The sequence below is a fragment of the Spodoptera frugiperda genome, chromosome 31 (genome assembly GCF_023101765.2).
Source record: "Spodoptera frugiperda isolate SF20-4 chromosome 31, AGI-APGP_CSIRO_Sfru_2.0, whole genome shotgun sequence".
Classification (NCBI taxonomy): Eukaryota; Metazoa; Arthropoda; class Insecta; order Lepidoptera; family Noctuidae; genus Spodoptera; species Spodoptera frugiperda.
In genome coordinates, this window is record NC_064242.1 from 12,998,258 (window position 1) to 13,014,113 (window position 15,856).

General features: G+C 37.4%; 2 protein-coding genes and 1 long non-coding RNA gene across 3 annotated transcripts in view; all 3 read right to left on the bottom strand.

Annotated features, from left to right (window-relative positions):
- Nucleotides 1-640: 640 nt before the first annotated feature.
- On the bottom strand, nt 641-12,304 carry LOC118276198 (formin-binding protein 4). Its single transcript, XM_035594429.2, has 10 exons — nt 11,889-12,304; nt 10,449-10,583; nt 7,689-7,884; nt 7,113-7,368; nt 5,812-6,663; nt 5,231-5,364; nt 3,192-3,315; nt 2,590-2,811; nt 2,270-2,494; nt 641-1,413 (listed from the first exon to the last, which is right to left on the bottom strand). Exons 1-10 carry the CDS (start codon nt 12,091-12,093, stop codon nt 1,318-1,320), a joined length of 2,445 nt encoding a protein of 814 aa, XP_035450322.2. The 5' UTR covers nt 12,094-12,304; the 3' UTR covers nt 641-1,317.
- Nucleotides 8,304-9,574, bottom strand: LOC126912913 (uncharacterized). The gene is made up of 2 exons (XR_007707511.1): nt 9,525-9,574; nt 8,304-9,000 (listed from the first exon to the last, which is right to left on the bottom strand). It is a non-coding gene; the product is annotated as an uncharacterized LOC126912913 (long non-coding RNA).
- An 855-nt stretch (nt 12,305-13,159) lies between the features above and the next one.
- The window catches only part of LOC118276304 (uncharacterized), a 79,536-nt gene continuing 76,839 nt past the window's right edge, over nt 13,160-15,856 (bottom strand). The window contains exon 5 of the mRNA XM_035594564.2: nt 13,160-15,464. Coding sequence (XP_035450457.2) covers nt 14,337-15,464 — 1,128 coding nt within the window. The 3' untranslated portion in view covers nt 13,160-14,336. The remainder of the gene's footprint in view (nt 15,465-15,856) is intronic.

Here is a 15,856-nt window from a genome sequence, read left to right on the forward strand (position 1 = left end):
CGCACCTCTATCTACACAGAGTAAAACCATCCTTATAACCATGGAAATAAGACTTAATATTATTATTATTTCTATGCTCGGCTGGAATCTACAGGGTATGTATTTTATGAAACTATTCTGTAGAATTGAATACTGCTAATTAAGCAGTAATTAGTGATTCAATGAGTGGATTTACTGAGTAATCAAGTTAATATGGTATTACACTGTATTACTGCGAAACAGGCACTTTGTAAAGGCACTTGTATTATTAGTTCGTGTTAATTTGCACAATGTCGGTGTAAAGCCGATTGGTGCGATAGTGTAGAATAATGTTATGAGTAGGTAGTCTATTGAAGTTTATTGTATTAGCTATCTAACATATTTCAATTCGATTTCTTTTCAGCGTACTTTTCCTGAACCTATCCTAAGTTATTGAGATTATTTCGGAACATTATAATGTCTATGTGTGTTTACCTATTTGTCGATATCCTGTTACAAAGTCTATTTCACATATTTCTTCATTAACCCACAACTTAGTCCCCTGATCGTAGAATGACACTACAGAGCGCCACCACCTTCTACGATAATTGCATAGCTAATTTTTTTATATTTTTCTCTTATACATAATGTAAATAAATTAGACAATGAATAAAATCCCTCATTTCTTTATAATAATAGTTTATTATTTACAAAATATTTACACAAAACTTAATACATACATTCGTATTGATTACGAAACAAAAACAAAACTTATCATTATGACAATGTCAAAATAAACGGTACAAAAATATATTTTCAAGTGACCATTGATATTACGTAAAACATCGAAGATATCTAAGCATTTTACTATAAGAAAACATAATTATGCTAGTCAATAATAATAATTACATCGAGGTAGGTAAATAAGTAAATGTATTTTAAGTAGAATTATCCTTTACGCAGATTTTGTACTACAGATCTAAGTGTGTAGTTATATTACTAATTGCTTAATAAGGAAGCCATATCGTGTGGACTTAGGTTTATTTACTAAAATATAATTCACAGCTATTTTATGCACCAATATTATATATGAAGTACACACTTTTAAATTCCATTCCGGTCACTTGAATCTTGAATCTTAGGTGGAAAACTTAAATATCATTTTGTTTAGACTTTTTACAGCATAATTGTTTATGTTATTATAAATACAATATTGGTTAGTTTCACAGCATATCTCAGGCTTCAATCTGACGGTACATGACGTCTTTTATTCAGCGGGTAGGCAGGGGTACAAAATGTAACACCTTCTATTCGCCTTTTATATTATTATAAGTCCGTTGTAGTATACTAATATTACAGTTAGTCTGAGTGGATCTCATCTGCGACTTGTTGCCATTTCGCTACTAAATTCGATACTGATTTGTGTTTTAATCCCACTGATGCTGATATTTTTACCTGAAACAAAATACAAAGAATATTAACATTATGAACTTTGAATGTGAATTACATAGTTTTAAAATGATAAATTATTACAAACGGATATTGGTCATAATGGTCATAGACTAACATTATGTGTATTTTATTTGCACCAAATAGCATTGATTATGACTATTATAATTGTAATATTTTATGCATAAAAGACCATTATGTTGCTGCCATTGTAGTATTCCTTATCATTGTCTTATTGTTTAAAAATTCTAGGAACATTTATTGTATTGTCAAACAAGGCATTAAGAAAGATAAACTAATTCTAAGATATGAACGATTTCAACACCCACACAGAAACCCGCCCAAGGAAGCGATAAGCGCGTACCTGGCGGGTTCTGGTGTTACGTGAGTTAAGTCATCGTCATAATGTGGCCTATGTGACCTGTCGCAAGTAGATACAAGTGACGGTGTTTCGGGTGCTATGGTGGCGACAAGGCAAGGCCTTGGGATAAAAAGTGTTATTCCAGACCATAACCTACCCCTGTTCCAAATTTCATCTCGATCCCTTCAGCGGTTTTGACGTGAAAGTGTAATGAAGAAACCAAAATACAAACTTCTACGTTTATAATATTAGTAGGATTGTTAATTTTCAAAGAAATACCTAATTATTCAATTTACTTTAAATAGGGACAGTCCACCATTCCAATATAACAACTAAGCTATCGAGGGAATCATTAACACACACAGAACTATGTCAACCTCAAAACCTACAATAATTACTTCAGCTTTTTATAAAAAAAAAGGACTATGGGTTAACTTTAATATTGTGCTCGATGAGAAGCAAGATACAACAAATTAATAATAATTATCAAAAGACACTTACCTTAGATTTCTTCTTGGGAACCTTAGATTCCTTATCCTTATCCCTTTCCCTTTCTCTATCTCTTTCTTTTTGAGTCTCCCTGTCCTTTTCTCTTGATTTTTCTTTCATGTCCACTGGTTCAGGCGAGTTGGAGGCTGTGTGGGGTGCCGACGTCTGCTTCTCAAGCTCTGCTATGTCGCTGTAGAATGAGGCTAACTCGTCGCCGATCTCTTGTTTTGGTTCTGACTGTAATTGGTAAGAATAGATACGTTATATTATGTTACTTATAGTGAAGTGCTGAGTCATAATTATATTCTACATCACAATCACACGAGACTCACGTTAACAGGTAACGGTGGAATATCATCACAGCCAGGTGGTGGCGGGTCCATCCAAGATGGCGGCGGTGGGGTTCTGGCCCGACCCCACGCTGGAGCAGCGCCAGTAAGTACTGGTGGGGGTGGTGTCACCGATCGCATCTGCCAGGATGAGGCCGGTAATGATGGCGGCGATGGTACCGACGCCTGTGGCGGAGTCGGCGGTAACGGTGGTGGTATTTCCTCCTATTTAAATTTGTTATTAGAACCGGTTTTGTCCTAAAACTACTAGCGGTCATGGCATGGATCTTTCGCTTTTCTTTAATCTAACTATGATCCCAAAGTTGCTAGCCAAACGTAGAGATTATCACCCCTCTAACACAATCTTAAGATAAGCGTCAATGTACCGTGAGATCATGTTTGTTTGAACAAACTTTAACTGATATCCAATGACTGCATGTTAGCAAATAGTTTATGACTTTCGGTAGGTAATTTAGATTAATTGGTCCAACTCACTAGACTGTAGGATTTTTACAGCTAGTATATAAGACCATGGTTTACTGTTATATAGACCATTAGAGAGGATTAGAATGACAAAATGATCTATTACCATATAATATACATACCTTAGCGTCACTCCCAGGATGCGGCGGCGTGGTACATATCTCCATATCGGTGTGCGTAGTGGCCGGGTACTCCCATTGTACGAGTCCGTCAGCCTCCCGTCTGTAGCAGTAGCGCCCCTCCGACCTGCAGTACACAAATGTAAAAGTTGAAATATGGATAATGGGGGTTTATTGGAGCCCGGTAAGTTTAGGTGGGGGAGTGAACTTAAGTTTATATGGTGACTTGTAGAAATAATTGTAGGAAACGGTGGAGCTAATGCTCTAGACTAGTAAGGAATTGCTTTACAAAGAACATAGCAAGATTGGGTGAGATTCGTCCTATTAAGACTCAGAAGTGATATTAAATAGAGAAAAGATTTCCAAATGGAAGAATGTTTTGTATCTTAAAATAAAAAGAGCAGAATAGAAACGTATCTCAACAAGATAAAACGCGAATGTCATAATACAAATTGTTGGTAACGAAAGAAACTTAAGACCACCACGACACCACCTAAAAATATGGGGCAAACTTATCTAATGACAAATAAAACCGTATACTTTAACCCGTGCTCCGGATTTGTGCCCGCCGTAAAGAAAATAAATAGAAAAAATAACATTCCGAAATGGCGGACACAGGGCATCTTGAAAATCCTTTACACGACGGTCTCGTCTTCGACATTCTGGAAAAGACCAAAGTATATTATACTTGAATAAATGTAAAAATATCAGCAAAGAGTTTTGACATCTCACCAACTCCTTGGGTCTCGCGGTGACTGGCTGATGGCCGCCGGCGGGCTTCTGGCTTCCTCACACTTATAGCTAGATGCTCTCTTTCGTTACAATATTTGGGATGGCAAATTATTAAAGAAACTCGAATTTTCAATAACAAAATTTTATTCTTACTAAGTTATCACAGACGAATATCACAGATGAATTACATAGCTCATAAGATTCTACGCGTTCTTTTAGATTTTACAATAAATAAGCGATATTTTATCAAAGATCTTTGAACTCGTTCTACATTCCGAAGTTTCGTATAGACCGATCAAAACTAGATTTGTAGAGAGGTTGTACTTTCTGCAAATAAAATTTCAAGAGATACTAAGAGTATGCTATATAGTGGAATAGCGACCTAAGTGAAATAGTCCTCTACACCGAGTTATTGGTAGCTCAATATTACACATTGTACCAACATACATTGTAATCACACGACAAAATCAAAATAACAGATTTAAAAACATAAAAAGACACTTTTTGCCGAGAAACGTTCGACACAATTTAAAACCAAGAAATTCGTTCCTGGTCGAGATACATTTCACAAATAGTGTTTAGCCCTTAATTTCAGTTCAAACACTTGTCTAAATTAAAGGCTAAGTCACACACACGTTTCATAAAAAGCAACCGTAAGACGATGTCCATAAAGTTCATTATGTCCAATGACTCCGCACTATGTTTGAGTCTCCATAGTCCAGAAAGACTTCACTTGGGATAGCGTATAATAGGACCTTAGATGAACAAGGATTTGTTGATGTACCAATGATGTACTGATTTTATAAACTGTTGCTTATGCCCTGTTATACTGTCTACAAGTCTGTTAGCGTACTAAGTAGAATTGATATTATTATGTACTGAGATAAAACAAAATGTTAGAAATAGCTTACAAAAATCTATTTTATTTTTTTGTTGATTTTTGAGTGACAAGAAACAAAATCATGTCAGTTGCACTACAAATAACTCGAGAGCAGCTTGACAGATTTCCATAATTTTTAGTTTATTGGATTGTCTTCTGTCTCTTTTTCGTTTGAATGAAACATTAGAAAGTTTATAAGAAGGTATGTTTTTCTCTTAATTTAACTCCATCATAAACAGAGATGAAAGTCCTCCAGAGTCATAGTCTAGAATAATTTACACGCAACCATTGAGACTTGGTACAACAGAGTAACAAAAGAGCCCAGCGTCAATATACGCAGATATAAGGCGAGCAATGTAAATCCTTGTCCATGTAAGCGTGGCGGCGAGGTGCCTTGTGTGTCGAGTGGTCTGTGTGGGCTGTGTAGTACCTCAGGAAGGCGGCGCTCCAGCCGGGCGGCGCCGCGCGCGCCTCGTGCGCCGCCAGCGCCGCGGCCGCGCCCGTCGCCCAGCGCCGCCAGTACGCGACCGACAGCGCGCCCGCGCGGAATGCTGATACCAGCGTCTGGAACATGCACAAACACAATTATAGCTTATAGAATATCTCTAGACTGTTGTTTGAGGATACAGTTAAGATATTGAGCAAACAAATTGGCTGGTTATAGTTATTAGTGAGACTTATTTTAGACAGTATATGGCAATAGGCTCATCCCTTATTACATTGGACTTCTAACACAAATGATGAAAAGTTGATGAACATTGTACAGTGGCATTACAAGCCATAATATGCACCTCTGTCTACCCTTTCGGGAATAAAAGGCGTGACGTGGCGTATATCTTATGGAATACCATAGTCATAATTTAGACTACATCTTTTAGTTTATGAAGTTCAAGTCAGAGACGTAAAAAACCCAAAACCCATTATTTAAAATAAGAAATATCTCCGATACTAGTTCCTAAATAAATAACACCAAAAAGTCTTCCAACTATTTGAAAATTGAGTTCAACATACCTGCATCTGTATCAACATCTCCTGCACCGGTGTCAGTACACACGGCTGTGCTTGGTTTAAGTACTTGAGCTTAGCTTCGACTAGATCCGTCAGGTCATCGAGATCCTCATCTTTCTTATCTTCATTCAATGTTTCTCCTTTGGTAAACATTAAACCATTGCCGTAATTAATGGTGTTCTTTGGACTCTCACGACCTTCTTCTTCTTTAGTAAAGCCTAGACCAGTTCTCTCTCCAGAGAAACCTTCAATGACTTGTGAATATTTGGTTGTGTAAGATGGTTCCTCAGTCTTCTTGCGGTCTGGTAGCACAGAGTTTGATATTCTTAGTTTCTTCTTGCCAATGTTATCTCTTCTCTCCTCCATGTCCATTAGATAAAGATTGACACCTTTCTTCTCTGTCACTTCTACTCTTAATTCTTCATGTTCTATTTCATTGAGTGGAGGAGTTGGGGGAAGTGATGGTGGGGTCGCTGGGGCATCGTCTAAATGTCTGGCATTAGCACTTGGGAACAGAGGTTTAACTTCAGCGGCTGGAGGTGTGGCTACCCTTTTAGGAGAGTTCTTAGCACTAAGTGATCCATTAGACTTTCCATCATCACTGTTCTTTGATTTAGAGACTTTAGGCAATTCCTTTTTCTCAATTTCTTCTAGCATGTCATCGATGTTAGCACTGGGTTTAGTGCTGGCTTCATCTCTTTTTGGTGTGGAGCTACCAGATCGAGGGTCATCACTGATTATCTTTTGTAAGTCTTTTGGTAACTCGCCGCCCAATTTTTCTAATATTTTTGCTTTACTTTTAAGTTTAAGGAACAGTGTGCTTTCGTCTTGGCTGTCTTCGTCGGTTTTCTTATCCTTTGGAAGAAAAACAAAGATATTATTAGTATGATACACAAATATGTTTTTTTACCATTGAATAAGTGATAAAATACCTCAGATTGAAAACTTTAACCCATCACAATGCTTGATAATGTTCCAACAAATTGAGAAACTGTATGATCTAATTCTAACTAGTGATATATTTTGTTCATTAGTACAAAATATACCAGAAGTACTTGAATCAGACCAACAGCAACCATGTGTAATCATCTTCTATGATAAGATATCAAAATAGATTATTACAAATGGTCTTTACAAATGAGAATGACAATTAGAAATTAGAAGATAAAAGTTAATATTTCTCAATGTTTTGAAACATTATACTTAAGCAATTTTCAGGTGCATTTCTCATCATAGGTATTATCAACTACAATTTAATGCAAATTTAACTAAATAATTAGCTAAAAAAAGTCGTTTGTACATACCTGTTTTGTCACATCATTGTCAACCTTATCGCCAGGCGATTTAGTTCCATTTTGCATCAATTCCGGAGGCAGTTCAGGTCCGATTGGCACCGTGTAGTTGGCAGGAGGTAAGGCAGGTCCATACTCCATGGGTTTTACTTTGGCTTTCTTGTGGACATTGGTTTTAGTCTTCGGGACCACTGGTTTAGTAGGTGTATCTCCCTCATCATTAGATTCAGAGTCCGAATTGTGGTATGATGTTATTAGTTCGATTTTTCTGTAAATTAAAAGCAATAAGGTTCATTAGAATGATTTTTAGGGGGACAAACAAGCAGATGGGTCATCTCATTTTAAGCGATTAACGCCGCCCAAGGACATCGGCAACACCAGAGGAGTCACAGGTGCGTTGCGGGTCTTTTGTAAAGGAATACGCTCTTTTCTTTAAGGTTGTATAATTTTTTTATACTAATAATTGTAAAAATGAACGCTTTTTACGGAAACATTGGTAATCTGATTTTGAATTTTGAAACAGGATCAATTAAGATCATATTCCCACGAAAAAAAAAACATGATTTCAATAACAAAAACAATACTTACTCTTCCTCATCATCACTATGACTCCGTTTTCTATTCTTATTGCCAGTATCCTTGATGCCAACATTGTTCTTTTCAACCTTCCTTGTAGTTTTAATGACGGAAGTCTTCGCAACTGTTTTATTGTTCTGCATGTTCTGTTTCTCTGCCAACGCCTGTTGGTAGAGCTGCCACTCTTCTGCAGATACTTCTGCCGTACCTAAAAGTAAAGAAGATTTCATAAGTAAAGGAGAATACAGTGCCAAAACAACCCACTTTTAACAGATGTAGGTATCTGCCTCTGCCTCTGCATACACATGACACCCAGACCCGAAACAACAATTAGTGGATCACACAAAGAGTTGCTCCGTGCGGGAATCGAACCCGCTACCTAGCCACCACACCAACCATGCAGTGATTACCAAAGAATTGTTACATTTGCAGTAACAAAAAGAATCATGGACTAGCTACTGCCTGAACTAACTATCAAAAAACATTAACCCGTCATTTGTTTGACCTTGGCAAATGTACTGTTATGCGCAGAAAGACAGTGTTCATTTTCTATGTAATAAACACCATCCACTTAGCGCTATTTATATTTATTGTCTGAATTGTAAAAGGTGTACAATAAAGTTTATATTATTATTATGTTTGTTCTTTACATAATCACGGGACCACAGGGTCCCGGACCTTTGGAAGGCGTACGAGGGGCCGAAGCCAACTCGCAGAGGCCCGTTGAACAATTTTAATCTAAATGTAATGGGACATCAGCCGGCGATTATCCCTGTATGCACTATGGAAGTACACCAAAGGACAATCCCCGGTTGATGCAGGACTATTGTGAGATATGGTAAAAGGAAATGATAGGGATATGGGTGTGGGTGGCTGTGGAATAGTTAACCGGTTAACTATGGGGACTATGGCCCCTGCCCCTGACCAATATTGAAAAATACGGATAAACAGGCAGGGGGTGACTCGCAAACTCAATAGTGGGCCCCCGGAAACGGCCGCTAGCATGTAGCGACAAGGGAAGCAACATCCGTTGAGCTGCTTGAGGAAGGGGAGGCATCCCACGGCTATCAGAGCAATCCCGGAAGTACGGTCAAGACCCCTACCAGCATCTTACTGGGATACGTCCTTCCCCCAAGTGGAGCTGAAGGCAACTCCACTCTTGCGAATCTCCACTCAAACCAGCCGATTAAGGCAAGAGTGAGGTAGGAGAGGCCACTCCGGATAGTCACGAGTACCAACCGGAGTTAAAAAGTAGGGCCTCTCCCGGGAGTCAGGTCCGTGGGGTCGCCACTGCCCAACAGCTCGCCACAAGCTGCCTTGCGGACTTATTATTATTATTATGAATGTTCTTTACATAATCACGGGACCACAGGGTCCCGGACCTTTGGAAGGCGTACGAGGGGCCGAAGTCACAGAGGCCCGTTGCAATTTAATCTAAAGTAATAGGTAGTTTGCCTTATCAGGTAGGCCGGTTGAGAGGATCTTATATGTCATTGTCCATATTAATTACCCTTTCTTTGAAAAATAAAAAAAGGGGGTTTTTACCTCAACACTGTAGCGACAAGGGAAGCAACATCCGTTGAGCTGCTTGAGGAAGGGGAGGCATCCCACGGCTATCAGAGCAATCCCGGAAGTACGGTCAAGACCCCTACCAGCATCTTACTGGGATACGTCCTTCCCCCAAGTGGAGCTGAAGGCAACTCCACTCTTGCGAATCTCCACTCAAACCAGCCGATTAAGGCAAGAGTGAGGTAGGAGAGGCCACTCCGGATAGTCACGAGTACCAACCGGAGTTAAAAAGTAGGGCCTCTCCCGGGAGTCAGGTCCGTGGGGTCGCCACTGCCCAACAGCTCGCCACAAGCTGCCTTGCGGACTTATTATTATTATTATTAAAAATACTTTTTACAAAAAAATAAACCGACTTCACTAAAAAAGTTAAAAATAACTTTAATTTCGGAAGTCGGTGTTTCTCGGTATTATTTGTTTGTTACACCAAACTTTTTTAGTGAAGTCATTTTTTTGTACCAAAGTAATTTCACACTTTTTAGTTACATTTTGAAAATCCATCGGTAACGAATTGACGGAGTATAACTTTATTGGATTTCTAGTTCCATTGGCCATTTCTGGTCTTCTTCATCAGTTCCACCTCCTCAAAGGTTACATTTTGACGGTAAATGCTATCAAAAAACATTAACCCGTCATTTGTTTGACCTTGGCAAATGTACTGTTATGCGCAGAAAGACAGTGTTCATTTGCTATGTAATAAAACCAAGGCTCAGTGCAACCAAGCTGCATCTTAAATTATACTATTAAATGTAAATATGATGTCAGGGGCAGAGCTAGCAATGAACAGGAAAATAATAGAATAAACTCAACAGCCAATCTTTGAATTCCATTACTATAATTTAACATGGTTGTTAGACACACTTCTCGATTTAATTTCAACCATTTAATTAAATGTTCACACCTAACATGGTTTTCAACAATTCATTTAATTTTTTTTTTTTTTTTATGTTGGTAGTTACTAGGATTTTCACCTGTTGTGAGTGCATTTATGAGCATAGTTTCACATACATAATTATAACACCCAGACCCAGAACAACAATTAGTGGATCACACAAAGGGTACTTTCATGTGGGAATCGAACCCGCAACACATTGCACGGCAGCCAGTTACCTAACCACAGCGCCAACCGTGCAGTCGAAATAATAATTTGGAGTAAGAATAAAAGAAACAATATTAGTTACTTATTTAAAATAAACAACACAATACCTGCGACATGTAGTTGCTGCTGTGCTAGCTTCAAAGCCAGTAAGTACTCCGGAGGTGCTTCCCATGTCACCGCATTGGTTTGCTGGTTCCAGTAGTATGTGAAGCCACTTGACTCATCATAGCAAGCTGACCATGCTGCAAAGGATTGGTTTATAAAGTCAAACAACATATTGATATCAATCAGATTAAAATGAGAGAATATTGTGGAGTTTTTATGCTAACTGTATAACTGTGTCAACACTACAAGACTAAATGACAAGATATCTAAAATCCCTGTTTATTTATGGGCAAAATATCAATAATGATTGATAGATTAAGTAGTTTTAAGGTGTATATGTAATTAGTTGTAATTAAGTAGGAACTTCCCACAATATTGAGGTATTCATGTTACTAATGTTATCTCTGTTTACTAATATTGGTGCCATTATTGTTTGTCTCATTAGCTAATAGTTTTTTTGTGGAAATGTTAATTATTGTTACCTGTTAAAGTGTTATCTATCTGTGATCCTGTATATAATTGTTATATATTTTATATTATCTGTAGCAAGCTGGCCACTTGTAGGAATGGAAACTATTTATGGTATTTTTTTGGTTTATAAATTATATTTAGTGTGTTTCTGACTATTTATTTTATTTCCATGATAAAATATTCTAACAATATATATTTAAAATATATAACAGTAACTAATTTAGGCCTTCAGATTGTCAAGAACCACTTTTGAATAAGATTGTTTTCTAAAGTACCTACCTTAGAAACTCAGTCTGATTGCAACAACAACTGATTTCTCCTTGACCATGTTTCTAGTCTCAATAAGTACCTAGTTACTTATCAATCTTATTTCATGGCCAATGGCAACTCTATTTCAACAACATAAGCTGTTAGTTTTAGACAGAATATTATTTAATTTATAGATAACACTTAGTAAATTAATTATTTAAAGATATTTTAGTTCCCCAGTTGAGTTATACATAAATGTTATGATTTTATTGCATTAAGTAGTTATTTTTAGTTAGTCATTGAAGTTTATTGTGATTATGATTGAGAGTTACACATTTAAATATAATCTTCCCTATACATTTCCTATTAGCATATAGGTAATAATGGAAAAATCAATTTTATGAGATACTATACATTCTACATGAGTCATATACCACATAAAGTTCTAAGAAATACTAAAAAAGACCATGCAGCTAACAATAATAATTCACATTCACTTCATAACTGTGAGCAATTCTCAGAACAATACAATAGGTATTATTTAAACAATGGTTTAGTTCAGTGAATGCACTTATAACTGCAGTTTACGACCAACTTTTATAAACATGGTTTTTAGCATGTGATATATTAATTTTAAAAGCAAAATATACTTTAACTCTGTGAATTACGATTCTAAATACGTTATTTGTATGTTAAATAGTGTAATGTAAAACAAAACTTACGGCAATGAGGTATAGGGGCTGGGTGCACGGCCCCCGAAGAGTTCACAGCCGTGTTTTGATACGCATGTCCTGGCAAGGGTGCAGGATAAGATTTCCGTGTATCAGGCTCCGGTGGTAACGGCGGCGCCTGCATTCCATCATCAGATTCCTCATCAGAATCCCCGTAATTAGCTATCAAGCCAGCTAAAGGATTTGCTTTACTCATGGTAAAAGTTATAAATCACAATTCACAATAATGTCACTGATTTAGCACCACTTATAGTCAAATGCACTCGAATATAACATAAGTACTTTAGTTCAACAGTTTTTATCAACACTTAACAACAAATAAATCATTAAAAAGATTGTATTATTGAAAAATTTTGCACACGCATACCAAGCGACTCGCACGTCGTCTGACACAAGAATGGCCATCTTGATTTTTGAGCGAACATCATGACGTCAACGTTCCGTTACACACAGATCACTCCACAAGAAATTTGGAATTTTGGCATTTTATTAATTTGTTTTAATAATATAACTAGCTTGTAAAATTGTATATTTTTAAATATAAGATACTATTAATTTCTTTTTTATATTTTTAAACAAAATTTTAAGTTTGCAAACGACATTAGCGCCATCTATCGGATATATTTTTGTTCTAGTTTAAGTTAACAGATGTCGCTAAATTTGGAACGTTATTTATTTTTGTTTCGGTTCTCTGTACATAAACTCACGCCTTCGTTTTAGGAGAGTAGATAGTAATTAAAAAATACAAAGTATTACAAACTAAGTACACGTAAATAATAATTACTAAAACTACTAATAGTTCAGTGTAGTATGTAAGTACTAATTTTGTATCATATAATGGGGTTGTCGTTTTTCTATTAGGAAAAAAGCCCTACATATAAAATAAAGATAAAAAAATAGATTCCATTTCTCAATACATTCATGCTTGTGCATCCAGTTACTTTAGTCGTCAGTCATTAATGGCATTCGTAGGTCTCTTTACTAATGATCTTGAATAAATGGCAACTACGTATGTCAGATCATTGCAACCATGTTACTAATGGACAGAACTGGGAATAAGTACCTAATGTGTAACTGTCTGTATTTTTGTCACCTACAAAACTTCTATCTTGACTACTTACATACCTCTAGGTATAGGGTCCTTTAATGAGTTTAACACGCTACGCCTACGCTAACGGAGGATTTGCCTTTAACAACTTTCTGTTGGCAGTCAAAAGCTTAACTCTTAGTTTGAGAATGGGGAATGCAAAAACAACTCCAGATTTTAATTTAAATTAATTTTACTTTTATTAATACAAAACTAACTTATTTAGGTATGTATAGGCACATGTATAAAAATATAAATAATAACTAGACTATAATTAATCTTAATTAACTTGTTATTTATACATGTATGTACTAGTTTATACAGATTTCAGTATTCAGTAGGTAGGTACGGTAACATTATAGAGGTAAATACAACATTTTTAATTACGGCGCTAATGAACATGTATGAGATAGGTAGGTAAGCATTAAGAATCTGAAGGTACATAAGTATTTTTCAGTTTTTTGCGCTTTTGAATTAGGTTAACATGTCTGGGTAAATGTTTAAAGTACCTAGATATTTAAACACTACACATAGAATGTTATGAAATCAAACAAAAAAACTATATTAACAAAAAATCACGGTTTACTCGCTTAAATTAATGGAGGAAAGCTCTACTAGTTTCGAGTCACAGAGGGACTCTGAGAGACGCGGCGACGTTGTACAGTCTACAGTAGTACGTAGCCATTAGGCTGTACGACGTGGCCGCGTTTCTCTGAGTCCCTCTGTGACTCGAAGCTGAAGAGTCCCTCTGTAGTGCGTAGGTAAATCGTGATTTTAGTTAATTTAGAATGTCTCACGATAGTTTTAAAAAAAAAAACGATATTGTATTCCCTACATAAGTAATAGTGGATATCTAATCTAGTTACGTATTTAATTCAGTACTTAGGTATCTTCGACAAAGTTACTGTGATTTTATATTTAGGTTTCATATAAATTGAGTTGATACATAAACACTGGAATAAATTGTGATGCTTTCGCCGCTAGGTCACACGAACACAGTCATCGTGCAAGGCATCAAATATTACAATACAGTATGGCTTTTAAAACTAAAATAATAACAGCGTTAATAACTTACTTAACTGTATGAAGAAATAAAAATATTACAAACCGCCAAACTCAGAGTCATTTAATGGTTACTTAACCCAGTCCTTAAGAATTATTTTCGATAAAAAACGTTATTAAGGAATAGTTTGAGTAATCATTAAATGTCTCTGAGTGTGGCAGAAAGACTTCATCCATATTGCAGACAACGACACAACAATACAAGAGCAACGTGATTAATTATATTATCTATATTTCTTCGGTGACAATGTAATTGTAACGGACTTAAAATTACGACTATGTTCAATTTGTTACCGCTTCACGATGCAAGGTTCGCAAGTTCCTTCTTTGAGGTACGCAGGGTGGCAATGGGGACATTTGGGGTTCTCCCCATAGCTCATTCTCCCCGGCCTCGCCACCTTCACTTGGAAGGATGTCTCAGCATCATCACTCTCGTACCCTGGGTGCGGCTTATCTAAAGGAAACACGTAGTCAGGAACAAAGTATGAACTGATGTTGTACTCCGTATTACTTGGTTCAGGAGTCGTCGTCTTTGGCTCAGGTCTCGTCACGCTGCTGAACGGACTCTTTCCCTGTTGGATGGACCTCGTCTGCTGTACATTTACAGTGTTGTTGGTGTTGGTCCTGTTGTCTTCTTTAGGAGGTACCAGATCGAAGGCAGGGACCGCCCATTTCCATTCGTAGTAGATCGGTGGGCCTACGGTTGTTGATGGAAGCGTCGGAGGGTCAACCTTTGGAGGCTGGAGTTCTCTCTCAGGTTCTAGAATACCATTGTTGTTTTCACTTTTAGGTGCTTCTGCTTCAGGGGCTATAGTAGGCTTAACATTGACCGAGTCGAATTTTGGACTTTCAGAGAATGACTTATCGTTTTCCGTTTGGAAGGTATTCAAATTGTTGCCGAAGTTCTTATTTTTTCTTGGAGTTCTTTCTTCTTCTGAGGTAGCTGGTCCATCGGGCAGTTGTTTGTTCAAGTCTAGTATCTCGGATTTCGACATCGCGGTTTGGTGTTGTACATCAGGAGATGTGGGGTCGAATCGTTTGATGAACTGGAACACGGAATCTGCTGTCGGTTGTACATTGGAATCTTCTGCTGTGGTTTCCTTTGTCGGGGCTGCAGGTGGGATCAGTTCGATGGAGGGTGGGGTGACGGATGGTACTGGGTGGTTTTGTGTGAAGTTACTGCTGGGTGTTGGCCTGTACTCTGCGTCGGGTTCCTGTGAAGCAGCTTCATCGAGGGTATCAGTATGTCTGTTGGAGATGCTGAGGGTGTTTGCCCTGGGCTTGTTGCGGAACTTGCGTCCAGTAGACCAGGAGCTCGGAGGCCTGTAGTTCTGCTTGCCACTGTCCAGGTCATTGTTATCGATGTCAGAGATGGTGTCAGCTACACCCACGATGCTGTTGCTCGGGTGAACCGGGAACTGAAATAAAACAAAAAATAATTAAGTAAATTCTTTAGTTACCTCATTGCGGATGCCCATAGGGAAGGAAAGAGAATAATGTTTTTAACACAAAAAGGATGATGCAAGAATATGATATCACTGAGTTTCGTAACTATAGGAAAAAATATTACTAATTAAGTATATTATTTATCTTGCTAATTGTCTGTAAAGGAAGCAGGTACCGCAACTTGCGCACGGATTAACGAAGATTAATTAAGTCATTACTTGGCCTTAAATTATTAAGGAAAACTTGACTATTTCATTGGCGTTAGCACAGGTACCTATTGCAATGCTCGATTCCCTACAATATACAGTGTAGTCCGTTTAGTACGACTTCGCATATAGCAACCAACCGTTTTTAGCGACGAAAG